Genomic DNA, 18,848 nt, shown 5'->3' on the forward strand with positions numbered 1-18,848 from the left:
AGATGGGTAAGTCATTTCTCTTGCGGCATATGAGTTGAGTTCACTGGGATGCTAAGACAAACACTGACTATTGTAGCTGCACTATTGGACTTTATTATTGACTCGTTTCGTTTTTCGGAAGCGGCTATTGAAAGCCAGAAACAGCCACGACCGAGTAGCGCAGAGTCTCTCAGAGCTCTCATTGGAAAGTCCGAGTTTCTTAAGATGAGAGCCAAATGGCAAGAAGAGACAGGTGAGCCGCCAGAGTCAGCACAAGTCGGTTTAAAGCGGCCAGCGGGGCAGTAAACTGTCAAGGTTTAGGCTGCAGAAATTCCATAATTGGGTGCAGGGTAATTCTCCATTTCTGAGATAAATATGCTTGGCTTGAACTTTGCTCGAAGCTTGATCGAAACGTGGGTATATCGAAAAGAGGGGAAGCGCATTTGGCTAGCTCTCTTTCAAGCGTACGATTGGTGGAATGCAGGTGCGGTACCTGTGCCGCGTCACCGGCATTCCCAACCTCGTGTTGGGCTACGAGACTATGTCCTTCTCGCCTCTGTTCAAAAACTTGGGCTAATTTTTCACTGTGAAAACTCGAGTAAATTCGCCACTAGTTTGTTCTTCTGACGCATTAAAATGACATACGAACATATTGATTGGGATCTTTCAGAAGTCGTTGATCCAAAATACATCACTGCGGTCCGCACCCTCATTGACGACAACTATCCACGGAGAGAACCGAAGAGCAGCAAATCTCCATATCCTACAGAGCATCTCGGATCCGAAAGTCTTTCATTCTATCCATGGAAAAAGAACGATGAGAAAATATTGCATCGCTATAATCCATTTCATTTCAGGATCCCTTACAGCCTTACTGCATTACACTATTTTTTCGAGTTTGATCACACCATATGCTTGAACGCTTATGGCCTAAACATCACGCCTGCGGAGGAGCGCTTAAACTTCCTTAGAGAATATCATCTATTATATGCCGACATCCTCGAGGCTTTGAATGGAGATGATGATGCAGAGTCAAGACTTCGGACGAAAATCTACACAGACAGCATGTATCAGAGTGCTGGAATTCAGACCAGACATTTAAAACTTCCACGGAGGGAGAGTGCTCACATCAATTTCCGACTTTCACTGCTCGCTCATCTGGCCCTGGATATAGTTAAATCTGATGAGGAAGCTATTTCCACCGCCGCTAGAGTTAAAGTCTTAAAGCTGCTTTATAGTTTTGATATCGACTCCGTCGCCGCAGCATTCTCTGCTTACAACGAAGGCTTCTTGTTGCACCAGTCGGAGTTCGTGGAAGACTTGATTCCCAGATCGTTTATCAAGCATGCGACGGAAAAGGGGGGAACGCCCCAGAATGATCTTTTTATCCGAAATTCCACAATCCGGAGTATATTTCGCATGCAGCCGCTGTACGACCAGATCGATTTCGATGCAGGACTATCTACGTTACTTCACCACTACCAAGCTGAGACTGTGCAGATCTTACTGAGTTTCTTGCGCCTCAACGTGGCAGTCGTGGCGCTGCCCAACAAACCCAGCTTCATGAGCGATGATTATGCAAAAAGAAACCGCGAATCAACAAAACTTGTTTTTCATTCGCTTGTTCAACTAAGCCAACTGGATTGGATACAGAAAAGAGAATTATTCGGTGTAAAAGCGAGCTACCGCACATGCACCAACGCTAGACCGTCTAGTTTCCAATCTCGCGTTGGTGCTACAACTGGAGTTGGAAGTGGAGTTTGTGACGAACTGGAATCTCTTTCTAAGGAGTCCTTGATCGCCCTGCTTCTCCAACACCGAGCATACATCGAGCGCTTGGAAGAATTGCCCCCAGCATTGACCACGTAGCCAACCACAACAAAGCCGTCATTCGATGATCCAAAAGGATATTTTCAGATATTTGGCCTCGATCCCAGGACTCCAGAGAATATCGATGAGATCTTGACCCCCTATTATCGCGCCTTAGCATTAAAATGGCACCCGGACAAAAATGGCGATAACCCTGAAAAAACTCAGAAATTTAAGAAGCTCCAGACCGCATATGAGGTACTTTCAGATCCTGAACGACGCAGTCGTTACTTGACTCTTGGTCGCTTTTAAAGTAGAGGAAGTTGAAAAAACGATGTTCTATCAACTCAATCTCCATCGACTAGCGGACAACGCAACTTGGCCGGCAAAGAGTATATTGGTTTGGTGCTTTTACATTTTGCAACAGAAAATTAGATTAATTTAAGATTGAAGTTCCGTGTATCATAGAGTTACAGCGTAATTCAACCTCAGTATTCGCATTCTAATATATAACGTTCTCTTCGCTAAGTCAACGAATGGCTAACACATGGATGGCTAACGAATGTACGAAATACCTAGAAAATATCTAGGATGAATGGAGGCGGTTCGGGTTTTGCCACCTTCTGACCAAAGTTGCGGAAATTATGTAGCTCTGCCAATGCAGATAGCGAACCTGAAACCATATACCTCTGTCATACCCTACCTCGTGAGCCCTCAAAAGGGGATTGACAAGTGACTGAAGTCCGGACCAATCCGGCCTAGACCGAACCCTTAATCCCTCCAACCTCTCCCATTCTTCGACGCCCCGGTTAGCGCAATGGTTAATTATAAACCTTTTTAAGTTGGTCTCAATCATATCAATAAAGTAGATAGCAGATTCCATTATAGAAAATACTAAGGGACTGAATCGGGCAGGCGATCGGCAATAATCGCATTATCCTAGATATCTCGCTGGGGTCTTATACAAGAGGTAGATAGTCAAAACTTCTCTTAAATCGCTTAATAGCAGCGACCTGAAAGGCACGGATTGAGTTCTACTGTTATTAGATATGCTAGGCAGAATTATTTTGTAGTATACCACCACACTCTTTTCAAACAATAATACGCCAAGAAGGATTGTAGTAAAATAGAACTTCGAATTCCACAGTGAAAGGCGGTTATATTCTGCTAGTCATTGCAAAACATCAGCTTGTAAAGGCCGTTAAAAATAAACCTCGGATGAAAATCACAGTTGAAAGTGTCGATGATGTAAGAAAGCTAAAGTACGCGTGATTAACGCGACCGCAGACCGTCGATCAAAACGGGAAAGATAAGTCGCCAGTATGCGCGTATGGAAATAGACCGGAGATAGACATATATGTGCAAAGTGGAAAGGTAGTAGTAGTAGTAGTATTTATTACGCCCGGGAGAACGGACCTCATAGGGCCTGTGGCTACGCTAAGCTATTCACGTATTCCCCGCTTTTCGTCCATTCTACACAAAAGAAAGCCCTACTGCTCCTCCTGTTCTTACTTTTCTACCCCCGTTTGCTTGACTCTGCTGAACAGACCTGCTTGAAGGCCAACCAATTGACAGCCCTCGAGCTCAAAGTTGATTTGTTTGATTTGATTGATACCCTTTTCAATTCCGTGAGTGGAGACCCCTACCCGAAGTCATCCCCCTCGTGTACACCAACACTCAGCTACCCGCCCAACTACCTAACCTTACTCCGCCCTGCCTGACCCAGTTCTTGAGGCATTGAACATGTTCCAATGTATCTGCGCCTATCGAGGGCCTCTGAGAAGTCAACGTCAGCTTCGCTAGGCTGAATTGTCTCTCACAATCACTCGCCATCGCTGGAATAGCAAAGACATCCAGGGCAAAGCTGCTCAGTGAAGGAAACGAAGCCCTGTGGTCTCTCCACCATTGGATAGCATCCTGCGTATCCTGTGGCTCGAGACGGAGGTATCTTTTCGAGCTCGCCGACACTGGCCACCCGTCGCAAACGCTTTCTTTGTCTTGCTTTTAATCCACTGAAGTGTACTGACCATCCTCTTGGCCCATCGTCCTTGGCGCTGCGTCGTACTTCATTGTTTCTTCACACAGTCCCGGGTTCGCGTCGTACCAACGGGTGAAGTAATCCTTGATTCCAGCCTTGGCATCACGAACCCAAGCGAGTTGTTCCTCAGAGATCCAAGTGGCCTCTAACCAGCTGATCCCGAACCTCGGATGAAGAATGATCGCTGCCGCAAACAAGGGAGATTCTCCGAGTTTGTCATAATACTCATTTAGCTTCTTCCACCCGTTATTAATCGATGCCCGGATGTAGGCTCGATGGTCTGCTGGTAATGTGCTCTTTTGCGACGTCTCGGACGCTGATCGCTTCTCCGCCGTGGAATATTCAGCCCGAGAATGCAGCGGTAAGGCAGATTCTATGAATCTCGTGGGTTGGCTCCGCTGCGGTAGCGCGTAAACCTCATCCTCGTCAAAGCGGGCAGGGAGACGGCGAACGCGGCTTGGTCGACCGTTGGACTCTCGGAAATTTGCTGACGCCGTTGCAATCCGCTCCGCAGCATCCACTTGAGTTTCTCCCATCGTCTCCTCCGTAACCTCACTATAGAAGACCTTGCAGTCCTCAAAATGCTCCAACAGATATTCCATTCCTATCAGCACTTCCCACAGGCGTCCATGGCTGTCACCTTTACCCCAGCCTTGCGTCCGCATCGTCTGAAGGTATATGGGTTTGAGAATCTCGTTGACCTCGCCAAGAACCCGCCAGTCTTCGCTAGACAATCTGTCCTCCGCCGGGATCCGTCTTGCCCCGTCTTCCTCTTCTTGAGTTGCAAAGATAAATTCTCTGATATCTGTCTGCTTTCGCAAAGCCCTCTCAATCATCATGTAAGCGGAGTTCCACCGCGTTTCGTTGTTCATGACAACCTCGAGCTCGGCCGTGGATTCCTCGCAGAGCCGATATTCCTCGTAATCCTGCTCCCGGGCTATTCGCTTGAACTGTTCACTCCGCTGCGGTGACGAACGGATAAACTTGATAATATTGCGGAGCTTACCAATGGGGCCCTTTGCGCGCTAATGATCCAGGTCCTGCTCAATAAGGCCGCGCATGTTGTTAATGTCAGACTCCAGCTCAAACGAGTCGACGTATTTGCCAAAGAGAAAGGCTCGCGCGACGAGATTGAGCGTGTGCCCATAGCATCGCATCCGGCGGGCCTTTATATCAACAGGCCTCATCGATGGATCGAGCTGCTGGTACATGTGGTACAGACAAGTATCGTTTGCCGCCATGTTATGGAGATGGCACAGCCAACTCGCCCCTCAATCTCCCATTCGTGGACGATGTCGATCAGAGAACCTCGCCGGTTCTCGCCACTATGAGCACCAAATTGACGACGCAGAGCCAGCAGACGGGATTGCTGATGCCCCAATTGATCTATAAAGTGCGCAAATACAGCCATGATTGCAAAGCGATTCGGTGACGTCCAGAGGTCGAAGCTAATGTGCACCGCTGTCAAAGCGTTGCGGAGCTCTGCTTTGATGGTATCCCGCTTCGCTTCAAAGAGCCGATGTATCTCTCTAGTGACAGAACTACCACTCCACGCCATCTGGAGTACTAAATCACTGTCGAAATGGTTGAAGATCTTCCGAAGAAAGCTGTGCTCGAAGATGGTGGATGGCACATCGCTATCAATGACGAAGCCGACGCTTAGTTCTTGGATGGCTTTTATTTTCGCCCTTGGTATGGCGCTCTGTTCAAGCCGGCGCCTTTTCGGTGTTGCACCAGAATAAATATCAATGACACCTTCATCACCAGGACTTGACTCGCTAGACTGGCTGGCTGGGGTGATCCGGTGAGCTCTAGGTCGGTCAGCTGCTGGATATCTTGTCAAAGAGATTGAACGGGATAAGCACAGACTTTCGAAGATGGTCCGCTGCGGAAGACGTGGCTTGCACCGAAAAGAACTCCGCTGCGCCTCTCATATCACATTGATTGCAGCACCAGACGTGACCTATCGGTAGATCCTGATAGTTCCGTGCGACCTAATCCAGCTCTTCCTGCCCTTTGCACCTTTCCGAGCTAACAAATCCTCCTGGACGAAGCGACGGTTCTTCCAGGTAATCTTAGGCAGATTCTCAATGGTCGGGTTGGGAGGTAAAGCTCCAACGGCTGCTTCTTCCAACTGCTTGGCCACCGTTTTAGGCTGAGACAATCGTGAGAAGACGGAAGAAGGAGGTGTAGGGCAAGGTGTCAATGTTGTTGGCGGAAAGCCAGCTGGCGACGGGGAGAGTGGCGAGTTCGACATCCTACTGGTGAAATGGAATAAAAACCACGTGTAGAAGGGATTATTTTGATGGCGCGACATGGTTGGAAAACGCGTTCCACATTGCATACGCGCGGTGGGGTCATGCGTTAGATCACGATAGCAGATACTTAGCTTTGCCGCTAATCCCCCCGCTATTTGAGAGTAGACTTCCATCTGCGACTATCTAGTGTAGGGTAGTGGCTCGGGAAGGTGTGGATTTTCCCTCGAGATTAGACGATTACATGATGCATATGTAATATGTCAATTATTTCAACTTTAGAAATGTGTGGTTTGATTTGATTGAAAGGAAGAATTCGACGATTTGATTGATTGAGTTGACATATGATGAGCGCTGACACATATAGTCACATTGTGTCGCAGGCCGGGCATGGTCTCAACGAGCCTCAGGAACAATAGCCCTTAGTAATCGAGCTGGGTGATTTAAAGTAAAACCTGTGGGATGGAATACTCCACACAGAAGATAGAACCAATCAACTCACTACTGCTGCTCATCACATTCACTTTAACCCTTTAAGTACGCTAAGTGCGACACATTGATAAGGCGGGGCCATCAGAACTTACCCCTGTCAACGTTGCCCAAAGTAGCGGGGCGCATAGTTATGGTGGGCTGGTGTCGAGACCGAGCTTGGTGGTGAAGACGTGATGCGTCCGTGCCCGAAGCCTCAACTGAAAAACTGAAACCATTGTTTTTGGGCAAGGAGGAGATGAGATTCCCAGCTACAGTCGTCATTCACCTGCATGTACTGGCAGGACCTTAGTAATTATTCGTCGCTGTATAATATATAGATAATAACGGCGAAAAATTTCTTTCTTTGAATGTCTTAGTTTTAAGTCAGTTATGTAACAATCGATAAGGGCTATTTATCATCCTCTTATCAGCTAAAATTGCCCCCTGAAGCAATCCGAATGTGCTATAGCTCTCATGTTGCGCCAACAAACGGCATCAAGTAGCGTCAACGTAGGGATTCAGAAAGAATAGGACCTTGCATCCCTCAATAGCAACCTTGAGTTCGTCAGCAAAGGCTGGGCTGCTCGACTTAGGTTGTCCCAAAGCGTCGCTGAAGAGCGATGACCTGTCATTTCATCACTTAATCTTCGCTATTAATTAATTAGCGGGCCCAACCTAATTGCTAGGCCACGTATAGGGCTGGTTCCCCCACGCCGTTGGTCTGGGAAGCAACTGGCTCCGGCAAGAGATCGATATTAGAGCGATTGCAAGGGAGCTGGATTACGAGAGAGGAAGAAACTATTTGAAGACGATCAGAGATTTTTAATCAAACCTTATGTATTCGCTGACATCTAAACGAAGATAGCAAAGAGGGGCTGATAAAACGAGGCTACCTGGTAGATAATTCTGCAAGCCTCTTTGCAGATAAATGAGGAAATTTTTACGAGGCCCTTGCGGGCGAGGTACGTACCAGTTCGGAGCGTGGGTATATGCTAGACTGGAATGTACCTTGCACAAATCAACCTAAAGTTCAGATCTGATACGTTGGAACAACAGGGATAATGTCAAAAGGAGCTGCAGCACCAGTACACACGCTACGCAACAGTTGAAGGTCCGGTCCCGTGCCCCCTTCCTTGACGCTAATCAAGGGCCTTTACCTAGTCCATTTCTCACAAGGGCCGAAATCCTCAACGCTCGTTATCCCCATCTTTACACACCCTGGCCCTGACCGGACCTTCCCTATCTCGGCCAGTGGGTTAGCACTTCTGACAGCCACACGATGATCATGTCGCACATTCTGGCGTTTATACGAAGTCTGCGTGTCTGTCAATTTATCAGGTACGACCTCGATTTAGAAGCACAAACACACAGACCCTCGACCGTTCGGGTCCACCCATTCAGACTCCTCGACCACTGTAAGTTTTATCACCCAATAGTTCTCCCTGTAGCGCTCTCGATAGTCCGTGCTGTGGTCGAGAAAGGGGGGGAGATTTGCAATGCATAGCCCATTCTTGTCCTATTCCACTACTCGGCACGCCTCCGCATGTCTCTGTGACCACTCATAAAGCCTTTGTTGTCTGTATCTTGACATCGCTTGTCTGTGGGCTTCCCTGAAATTCACTCAACGTATACGCCACTCATTTACCCAATTACTTTATTTACTTTCCACCTTCTCTTTCTTCTTCCCATCACAGCAGTCGGGTCATCTTCAATTATTAACAAACATGGCAGGTCTTCTTAGGAATCGATTCCTCATCCTCATCTTCACTATTTACATGGTGTCGTATCTTATGATATCTGTTTCAGCCGCTCCATCAAAACGAGCAGATGTCCCAGGTAGATATGACGTGGTCATTTACGGTAACACAGCCGCTGCGATAGCTGCTGCGGTACAGACCAAGCGCATGAAAAAGACTGTAGCGATTGTGTTTCCCGGCCATACGCTAGGTGGCCTCACAACATCGGGCCTTGGCTGGACAGATTCCAAGAACGGAGACTCTATCGGCGGTATTGCCAGAGAGTTCTATGGCAAGGTTTACACACACTACCAGAAAAGCACTTCATGGAGGCAAGAGACACGTGCAGGATACATTGGACGAAGGATTGGTGCTCAACCAGGACCTGCCATCGATGAGGGCAAGAAGGTCCAGTGGACTTTTGAGCCCAAGGTTGCCGAGTACATCTTGGAGAAGTGGATGAAGGATGGAAAGATTCCCATCTTCCGCAACCAGGGTATTGATAGATCCAAGAGTGGTGTGGTCAAGAAGAATGGTCAGATCACTTCTTTCAAGACACTCACTGGGGATGTTTTCCAGGCAAAGATGTTTATCGATGCTAGCTACGAAGGTGATCTCATGGAGGCTGCCGGCATTTCCTATCGTACGGGACGCGAAAGTTTGGACGACTACAACGAGTCAGCAGCTGGTTTCCGTCTTGGTGGCCTCGAGCAGCTCTCTAAAATTGATCCATACAAGAAGAAGGGCGACCCAAGCAGCGGTTTGATTTCTGGTGTCGGACGAATAGTCAAGAACCCCGATGCCATCAAAGGTCAGGGCGATGCCTTTCGCCTTCAGTCCTACAATTTCCGTCTCAGTCTCACAAGGCAGGCTGGCAATAGAATCCCTTTCATCAAGCCTGCTGACTACGTCGAGTCTCGATACGAAATGCTCTTGCGTTACTTTGAGTCGGGCTACACAGGCACCCCTTTCACCAGCCAGCTCATGCCCAACATCAAAACTGACACCACTGATATTATGGGTCTGGCTGAACCCTGTGTGAAGCGGTTTTCTGTTCAGGGGAAGAGAACGCCATGGTCCTTATGAGAAGCGTAAGCAGATTTATCAACAACACAAGTCTTACACACAAGGCTTCTTCTGGACATTGGCTAATCACCCTCGCATCCCACAATCCTTCCGCACAAGGGTAAATGCTTGGGGATATGCCAAGGACGAGTGGGCGAACAATGGTAACTGGCCTTATGAGATTTATATCCGAGAGGCACGTCGTATGGATGGTGGATATACTATGAAGCAGAGCGACATCCAGTCTCCCCCAGCACGACCAAACCACAGCATTGGTCTAGGCGCCTACACCCTCGATGTGCATCAGGTCGAGCGTGTGCTTGTTGATGGGAAGATCCGCGATGAGGGCAAAGTACATGTGCCTACACCAGGTCCCTTCAACATTCCCCTTCCCGCTATTCTTCCCAAGGCGAGCGAAGCGACCAATTTCCTCAACCCTGTCACGTTAAGCGCCACTCACATTGCCTATTCGGCCATCCGTATGGAGCCCACCTACATGATCCTTGGTCAGAGTGCTGCCACTGCGGCATGTCTTGCCATTGATCAGGGTGTCAAGATTCAAGACGTGGATCGTGCAAAGTTGATTGCAAGGCTCAAGGCGGATAAGCAGTTGCTATGAGTTCTTTTGTACCGTTTATAAGATGCCAACTATCTTTGAATGTTAATCGAGTATCAACTGTTCATACTGTATGCATCTCAGCCGTGTCAATGTGATACAGTTCTTACGCAGAAGTCTACCATCTTTAAGCTCTGCTGTGCGCCACCTCCTGACGGCCCGGTCAAACCTTAAAATGCCTCTGACGATATCGGAATTTTGTTCAGGCTAGTCCAAGTCCCGTGGCCCAGGTTCCGTGTCACTGGATCACGATCAGCTGCTATCGTGATGCGCCACTCGGTGTGGCACAAGGTCTAAATTAGTGTCGCAGGCTGGGCATGGTCTCAATGATCCTCAGGACCAACAGCCCTTAGTAATCAAGCTGGGTGATTTAAAGTAAAACCTGTGGGATGGAATACCCCACACAGAAGATAGAACCAATCAACTCACTACTGCTGCTCATTATGAATGACCCGACCTTCAATCCATTTTAAGCACATCCAGTGCGACAATTAGCTTTCGGAAGTTTCAGCCCAAAAATTTGACTTCATCTCCTGAGAGCGCAAGGACCTCCAAGCCGGTCACGATGAGGGGTTCAAGCCAATTAAAATGTGCGAAATTAAGGATACATAATTCCTCATCTAAATTATATGATAATAGAAGTCCCAACAATATTGGTTGTTACAAATCGCAACATTGCATAATTTGCAGCCGTACCAAGTCTGCTTGCGAAGCTTCCTCTTATTGCCGTCAGTCTCCTTTTAAGGGGCTACTTTTCTAACCCTTTGCCGACGTCTAGCGTGCACGGACCAGAACATGTGCATTGCGTCGCAATTTCGCAGCAATCATTGTAGTAGGAACCTCGTCTCATAGATTTTCTAGCTGAAATTTTCTTTGAGCAATGCTTCCGCTTTTAACGCTCCCCCTCCTTTTCAGCCGTTAAGGACGGAGACGGGATGCCTAACCGGTGGGAGGTTTGGGAAAATGGCGTCTAAAAAACTGAGGGTGTAGTCGTGAAGGTGGCGGAAGGGTATGGACCACTCCAATGATCCAGGGAGCTGATTGGGGAGGTAGACATGGAATTATTGAATAAGAATTCACTCTGCCTGTAAACGCTTGCTAAAGTGCCTCCTTCCGCCGACCGTGCAAGGGCTCGTTGGTCCATTGAACACTATTGCCCTTAAAAAGGATTGGAGGAAATGGATGGTGTATTGAAAGCGTCACCTGGCTTGATTCTTATGGAATCGAATGCCATAGATCCTCCTTCACCCATCATGTAGTTGCCTGGTGAGTTGATTAGCTATAATAGCTCGCAGCAGTGGAATGAGGAGCTACGAGAATCGTAACGAAAATTTTTAATTCTTTTTAAGGATTTAGAATGATGATAGACAAGATTTGTTTATAGTAGCTTCTGTTGATTTGGGGCCAATTTCCAGGAAGCTGGACGATATTTAGTGCCTGGTTTCGATGGCAGAAGGAGCCGTAATTGAGCTGGGCGCGAAATCGTCTGTTCCTTAGCTTATGGAGGAAACGGACGGAGTTATGACGTCACCAGGAGTACCATGCGGTACCCCTCTACCGATAAGCCAAAAAAAAAGTTTCCCCATACAAAATGCCCATTTTCACTTATACAGTGCTTAGCCAAAATTGAAGTTATTTACATGAAACCAGCTGTGTTTTACTGAGGCCTTCATGCTGTTTCGTATTATGCTATTTTCCCCTACGTTATATAAGCGGCTTGGGCGCATAGCACTAATATAAAATTTCTGTCAATGCCTCCTCCACGAACAGTCCTCCCCAAAACTTATAGGATTTTTATCTACACCAGCCTTCCATAATCGCCTTGAAAATGCCTCGAGCGTCTTATACAGAGGATGTCATTATTAAAGAAATATTAGATATCGCGGATAACGGCCTCTCCCATAACCAAGCCGCACAGAAGCATGACAGCCCTCAGCCGACTCTTTCGGGCTGATTAAGAGGTATACCATCAAAGTCTGAGGTCACCCATCCTGCCCAACTATTATCCTAATCTCAGAGATCCAGATTAGTTACCTGGATACTTCGGCAAGATGCCTTGAGCTATGCTCCTTCTCACAGCCAAATTCGCGCCACCGTCGCTGCGCTCTTAAGACAGCGAGGCCCGGGAAAGGGCTATCAGTGCGCATTAGATAGCCAGGTTCATGAAACGTCATCCAGTTATCAACATGAAGATAGGGAAACGCCAGGAGGCCTCAAGATTCAATTCTTTTACCCCAATGGCTATTAATTAGCACGTCGAGATCCAGGAGCGCGGGTATAGCTAGATCAAGCCCGAGAACACAGTTAATATTGACGAGGGTGGTACCATAGCGGAATTTGGTGGGTAATTAACGTCTTTATCATAAAATTCAATAATCCATTCCAGAATCTAGGCTTGGATTCCTTGGTTATCGGCAGTAGCGATCCGAAGAGGAAGGCCGTCCTCAAAGGCTCCCAGTCCCGCGTTTAGACTAACTTCATCGAAGCCATGACTGCGGATAGCCGTCTTCTGAAACCCCGGATCATATTTTAAAGCCAAGGACATGAGCAACAATAGTTTATCAATGAGTTCAAGAAGATAGCCGACTAGTATTACATCACTTCTGACAACGGCTCGACGGACAACCATATCGCAGTCGAGTGGCCCAAAGAGGTCTATCTGCCTCAAATCCGGCGAGAAGATAAGTCTAATTCCAGGTTTATTATATTAGATGACCGTAGAAGCCAAGTTTCTATGAGAATCTGCCTGGTCTGAATCATAAATGTCCCTGACTCAAAATCCATGATCAGTGGATCGAGACTTGCTTTTTTAACAACATATATTATTGTTGCCTAGCAGTTCATCACTATAACGGTCACCAACCACTATAAAATAGAGATTTCAATGCCTCCAAGTCTGCTTATCGCGGGTAACTCTAAAGATAGCTTCGATAACTGCATGAATTCGCCGGTATGGAGGAGGAAGTCGGCCGGTTGAGTAGAGGCAAGAAGAGAAAGGCCATATCTAATCCTAACGAGAAGTTCATGACATTAGCCGATGCTCTAGTCGCTGGTGAAACTATTTCCAAGCCAAATCAAGCAATTCAAGAGGCAAGGGCTGTTGAGGATGTGATTGAGGTGGAAGGGATGGAAGAGGAAGAAAGCTCAAACTCGGAGGCGGAAGAGTTACTCGCTGTACGCACTCATACTGGCCTTGAGGATAAAAGGCCCAGAAAATATTAAAAGATATCGAATTCTAATCTGAATACTGAAAACAGGTTTAATTTTGCTAATTTTGTTAAGTTTTTCTCATAAGGTTGAAAAAATGCATTTTGTATGGGGAAACCTTTTTTTGGCTTATCGATAGAGGGGTCTTATCCGTGGAGGGGTACCGCATGGTAGCTAACTGAGAGAAACTACCTCTTTTGATCATAAAAATGATTGGGTATGACCTTGTAAGGATGTGCTGGGTACGAGATTCATGCATGCTGTGCCATGGAAATGTTGAAAGTTACCATCCAGGATGTCGCACTGAGCGTGCTTGAAGGGTTAAAGTAAAATGTGTTGAGCAGCAGCAAAATGTGTTTTTTGGATTGTTCTTTTTGTTATCTCTTGTGCGGGGTATTCCATCCCGCAGAGTTACTTAAAGCATATAGCTAGATTACTAATGCCTACCCTGCGACAGCATCATTCATTCAGCCCCCCCAATCGCCCACCGTATGGGGACTCGAGGCCCGGACTAATAATTATTGCGCGTAACCCCGCTTCATAATACATAGCCTCAAAAACAAAGTGAGGAACAAGAAACCAACTCCCAACCACTCCGAGGATATTCTTAAACTGCTAGCTATAGTACAAGCGAGATGTCTCTGGAACTTCTACCGACAGAACTCCAGTGCTACATCATTCGCTTACTCGACCCCATCAGCTTCATATCGATCAGTCAGGCCAATGCCCACTTTCGATGTTTCATTAACCCAAAGCAGAAGCATTTTGCAGAGCGTCTTTTGGCGCTTGAGTTAGTGCCTGAGTATGGCGGCCCTTATCTCTTTTTCCGGTCCAGGGATGCCAGCCTGATACCAGACTGGACCGACCCAGCTTGGGAGAAGATGCGATGGGCCTGCACTAACTGTCTGCGTCTTCTCTCTCACAAGCACTTTAACAACCATTCTATTCTCAGATTGCGATACAGGAAGCCTCTTCCCGGATCTCCCGCCGCTAGAATGGTCACTACGTGGGAGCAAACAAGGCACATACCGCATCGAAACACAAATACAGAACAAGCCGAGCTTGATGCCAAAGTCTCCCTTTGGGAAGCGCAAAAGCAGCGTTTTAGATACTTTATTTGCGTTACCTCAGGCAAAGGACATCTGAGCGGCGATTTTCCAATCAACAATCTGGACCTACTCCAATATTATGGCATGGAGGGTTTCAAAGGCATAAACCAGGACCAGCTTAACAAAATGACACAACAAGATCAGATAAACTTGCTCGATCAGAATGCCCTGGCTGTGGAGGGTGAGAATTGTGGGAAGAAGCGATGGCTTCGAAAGTGCAACGAGTGCCGATTCCAACAAGACGAAATATGGCAACTATTCGACGAGACGGGAGGCACTCGGCGGCTACCCATTGTCCCAAGCCGCCAAGTCGTATTTGGTTCACGCGTCGATCGCTATTTTCCAGGGGTTTCAGAATATCTGAATCACAAGAGACCACGCTTTAATGCGTCTCTTGGTCTCTTCCACAGAAAGGGTGCTCGTGAACAGCATTGGTCGATGTGGATGGTTCGATGCCCTGGATGCGCGCGCTGGCAAGAGCTGCGAGAGTTTCGGTTTGGTGGGACCCATCACCATTGGAAGCCCGCGAGAAGAGGGCCCAATCGCGAAGGGGACATAACGTGGGACGAAAAGGAAATCACAGAGCCCTTGCTCAACACATACCGATGTAACTCCTGCTTCGCCAAAACTCATGGCCGACAGGAGCTAGGAAAGGTACTTAGTGACTGGCTCTTATGCCTCATCGGGCATGAACTCCACAACCTATCGTGGCAGCTCTCAAGTGGTTTACACGACTTACAAACACTTACTGGGCAACACTTACCCTGGAAGTACTCTAATGAGTGGAGCCGCAGTATGCAGAATACTCCTTGTCTTCAGCAGGACTTCAACTATATCCTCAAATCCAACGATATTACGATGCTTAAGTTTCGTCGCGAGAAGTGTAGGTATATCTGGGAACGTATCCAGATTAAGGATGATAAGCGGGTACCAGAAGATATAAATGCATTATATGATGATTTGGGACGTATATTTGATGAATGTGAGGAGCACTGGAAATGGCTCCAGGGGTGTAAGAGGGAGATTGAGGAGCAGCCTGAACCACTTGTCGAATGGGCCCTGAGTAGAGATGGAGCTTTGTTTACCTGATTTAGAATATTTCGGAGTATCATAAATTGTCAATAGTCTAGATGTCAATATACGTTAACAAAACATCACAGTAATGTTTGCGTTGAAGTTTATTCAAGCTGCCTGCTATAGTTCAAACAAATTTACTCAAAATAAGAGAGCTATAATGTACTTGATTTTTGTCACAAGGTGGCAAGAAACATGGAGAACTTAGGGAAAAGGCTGTACGCACGGGCCTGTTTGTGCGTTAAGTCGAAATGCAAGAGGGGAGGCTACAGTAGGACATCACGGAAGCTTACGTCTATACCTGTGGATTGGGCAACCTGTACAGAAATAACTTAGTCCTATGACGTTGCGTTTGTGACCGCCTCTGGCCCTCAATATGTACGGCAGCTCTGGACGGGTCAGGAGCCGGATCCCCTTACGACTTGGGAATTTCCTAGCCACCAAGATTGGTTTGGTTGTCTTGTGGGAGGTTCCGCATCTCATTTTGTTGGTTCACACATGGGTTGCTTCAACTAGATCAGACCCTGCTATCTGTAGCTGCAGGCTTGAGTGGGGTGCGGGTAACTTTCCATATATGCACAATTTGGTCAGCAAGCTGTCACTTACACGGCGTTACAACGGCATGATATGGCAATAGTTAACCTTGCGAAGCAAGGACCTAGCGTAATAGCACGGTAATCGTTGTTGGATCAGTTCAGTGCGCTGTTAGGCGGATGGAGAGTCGTCCGGCGGCTAGGAGGAGCCCAGCAGTTGGGTCCTTGCGGCACTCCTGTGTAGCTCAGTAAGGGTCCTTGAGCCAGCCACCCACCATTGAATGAAATAATTGCCTAACTGCTACATCAAGGCTTGTTCCGGAGATCTGTTCGTCTTTTTGTAGCAAATTCATGTGACAAGGTCATCTTCCAATCCAAAAAGTTTATGCAGAACGATGAAGGCCGTCCTGCTAGGCAACCGTGCTCTTCGGCTATCCGTTAATACTGTCAAGGCTTAATGCTCCTGAAAGATCATTTACTGAACCGGCTATATGAAGCATTAAATATATCCTTGTATTGATACATGAGAGGGTTCAGCTAATCATACTCAAGCCCGCCTGATTACTCTCACTGGCTATAACGACTGATGGACAAGGTTGTGTCACTATAGAGCCTGGTGGTCACAAACTAATAGATAATGCGTCTCAAGGTTTATCCTGGGCTGGAAACGTTATGGACGCGGTAGCCAGAAACATGACAATACCGTCGAGCTTGGTCATCGAAATAGAGTTAACCTGACCGTAGCTTTGTAACTCAGTATCGTGGTGCACTGCCTACCTGCCAGTAAGCTTAACCTAAAAAGATTTAAGGTTCGGGGCGAGCGTAAGTATCAAGTCAGTGGCCATCATCATGAATAGCCCGATTGGATGCAAACATGGAGTCCTGTTATGGAATCACGTGCATCTACACTTGATATCACACATGCTTACCCCTGAGCCTGAGTAGCACATGGACCCCAGGGTAGAAAGGGGCTGCAACTCGAGTCGTAAGCTACCGAGCTAGATGTGGAGTTACAGCAAGAAAGTAGGCTAGGCCAGATAGCGAGAGAGAAATAGCCCAAGGCAGATCGCAGGCAGGTAGTCCAGAATCGGTTTGTAGCGGTTTCACTGCAATTTTAGATTTGCTTCATTGTATTCATTGCTGTGGATAACTTTGGTCCGTCTTAATTCAGTTGCATTATCCATTCTCGGTGCCTCGTATCCAGTGTACTACCCCCTTCTTCCATCTGCCATTAAACATTATGTTACGGTACTAGTCTGACGAATATCGAAGTGCATCGATACTCGCAGATAATATACCAGGCTACATCGCTCAAGCTATCTCTGTTCCATTCACGGCTTTCAACAACTGCGATTTCTCCCCACCGTGATAAGCATTAACCCCAAGAGAATAGTGTGCACCGAATAGATGCGCCTTTCCCGTCTTGCTATAGAAAACCATGTTTGGGTCATAACCCGAGCCCTTGTCGTCGCGGTGCATCACGACGCCTAGCATGGCCACAAAGTCGGTTTCGTTCGCAAAATGCTCTGTAGTGTGGACGTATTTGCTCAAAGGCTGTTCAGTCCCATCTATCACCTTCCAGTCGATACTTGGGTTCCCAAAGGTGAATATTCTTAGCCTTTCCTTAATTATTCGTCTTTGAGGGGAGCCTTTTGGAGTCTCTGTTGCCAGCGTCTGTAACGCCAGGCGCAAGACCAGGCAACCCTGAGAGTGCGCGATCATGACGACTTTGCCGGGGACTTTACCAGCGGCCGGCCATAGAGCAGCCCTAAGCTCTTGCTCGAGGGCTTCCTGAGCAGCCTTGCTACTCTGTGTCCTTTCGATAAGAGTATTTGGCTCACCGTCCCTGCGTTCGCCGCAACACTCGATAAAGTCCCAGAGGATGCCGTCGCTTCTGTTATATACTCCTGTGACTTCTCTGTTGAAGGTGTCACGGATCTTATCGCACGACCGTTGAAACCAAAAGAATTCGTTTGCAATGCCGTTGATGAAGAGCCATTTCTCGTTTGGTGGGGACGGCGGCCCGCCGTGAAGCGCTGAAATGTATGTTGGTGATGGAGGGTTGGCGTTTGCATCAAAGTCGCTGCGTAGACTGACGTTTAGTTGAACATCGTCGAGTCCGTTTGGCATTTTGCCTCTGCCCATCTTCAGAATGGCAACAATGGTCAAGGTTACCCGTTGTGCTTGGCAAACCACAGCGTTTCTGTTCTCCGGTAGCCACAAGTCGAGTTCATTGTACGGATTGTCTATGCCTGGGAACTCAGCATCAAGGGTCTCTGTCGCACCGTCAGTGGACGGAAATCTACCCAAGACGCTTCCAGGTCTGATCAAGTCGTATAAGAACTGGCCAAGTTCGGGTAGATGGTTCAATATGAAGTTTAGGGAGGGCTTGTTGACGCCATTGGTAAATATAGCCCTCCAAATGAGGGCTGCGCCGCTGAGGCTTTGTGTCATGGCTTCTAGAGACCGATTTATCGCCTGGAGGATTGCATCGACCACTTGTGTGTCGCCTGCAGCGACAAACACCTTAATTGCCAAGGTGAGAAAGGTGCCAGCTATGTATGAGCCGAGTGTAAGAAGTGCAGGGCGTATTTTCGAGGTCATGTTTACGAGGCGTGTCGAGAATGCTCGGATCCAATTTTATAGCAAACGAAACTTATTAACAAGGTAGGGCGAAGGACACGACACAAATGGTCTAGATAACAGGCGGAAACTCGAGGGACTCCTGGAAATATAGCATTTGGTTTACGGGCGTCTCCCTAGGTTCACATGTCATATGATTGAAGATAGCGCAAAGGTTTCAGCTCAAGGGCAGGGGAATGATGCCATGGCTGAAAATAGTGGTGGCACAATAATCTTAAGCCACTTATAGCATTGTTCATGGTATGACAAGATGAATACGACATCTTACCTGCATACCCCTCCTGGCACGGCAGGGTTAGTCGCTCTCATGGAC

General features: G+C 47.5%; 6 protein-coding genes across 6 annotated transcripts; 5 read left to right on the top strand and 1 right to left on the bottom strand.

Annotated features, from left to right (window-relative positions):
- Window positions 1-2: 2 nt before the first annotated feature.
- On the top strand, window positions 3-285 carry FOXG_22555 (uncharacterized protein; the record flags this gene model as incomplete). Its single annotated transcript, XM_018402970.1, has 2 exons — window positions 3-6; window positions 77-285. The coding sequence occupies 2 exons, from the start codon at window positions 3-5 to the stop codon at window positions 283-285; spliced, it is 213 nt and encodes a 70-aa protein (XP_018257452.1).
- Window positions 286-615: 330 nt separating this feature from the next.
- Window positions 616-1,848, top strand: FOXG_22556 (uncharacterized protein; the record flags this gene model as incomplete). The annotated part of the gene is made up of 1 exon (XM_018402971.1): window positions 616-1,848. One exon carries the CDS (start codon window positions 616-618, stop codon window positions 1,846-1,848), a length of 1,233 nt encoding a protein of 410 aa, XP_018257453.1.
- Window positions 1,849-8,276: 6,428 nt separating this feature from the next.
- Window positions 8,277-9,972, top strand: FOXG_16695 (uncharacterized protein; the record flags this gene model as incomplete). The annotated part of the gene is made up of 2 exons (XM_018396715.1): window positions 8,277-9,326; window positions 9,406-9,972. 2 exons carry the CDS (start codon window positions 8,277-8,279, stop codon window positions 9,970-9,972), a joined length of 1,617 nt encoding a protein of 538 aa, XP_018257454.1.
- Window positions 9,973-12,921: 2,949 nt separating this feature from the next.
- Window positions 12,922-13,191, top strand: FOXG_22557 (uncharacterized protein; the record flags this gene model as incomplete). The annotated part of the gene is made up of 1 exon (XM_018402972.1): window positions 12,922-13,191. The coding sequence occupies one exon, from the start codon at window positions 12,922-12,924 to the stop codon at window positions 13,189-13,191; it is 270 nt and encodes an 89-aa protein (XP_018257455.1).
- Window positions 13,192-13,811: 620 nt separating this feature from the next.
- On the top strand, window positions 13,812-15,374 carry FOXG_16696 (uncharacterized protein; the record flags this gene model as incomplete). Its single annotated transcript, XM_018396716.1, has 1 exon — window positions 13,812-15,374. The coding sequence occupies one exon, from the start codon at window positions 13,812-13,814 to the stop codon at window positions 15,372-15,374; it is 1,563 nt and encodes a 520-aa protein (XP_018257456.1).
- Window positions 15,375-17,203: 1,829 nt separating this feature from the next.
- On the bottom strand, window positions 17,204-18,496 carry FOXG_16697 (uncharacterized protein; the record flags this gene model as incomplete). Its single annotated transcript, XM_018396717.1, has 1 exon — window positions 17,204-18,496. The coding sequence occupies one exon, from the start codon at window positions 18,494-18,496 to the stop codon at window positions 17,204-17,206; it is 1,293 nt and encodes a 430-aa protein (XP_018257457.1).
- Between the last annotated feature and the right edge of the window lie 352 nt (window positions 18,497-18,848).

The sequence above is a fragment of the Fusarium oxysporum genome, chromosome 15 (assembly GCF_000149955.1).
Source record: "Fusarium oxysporum f. sp. lycopersici 4287 chromosome 15, whole genome shotgun sequence".
Classification (NCBI taxonomy): Eukaryota; Fungi; Ascomycota; class Sordariomycetes; order Hypocreales; family Nectriaceae; genus Fusarium; species Fusarium oxysporum.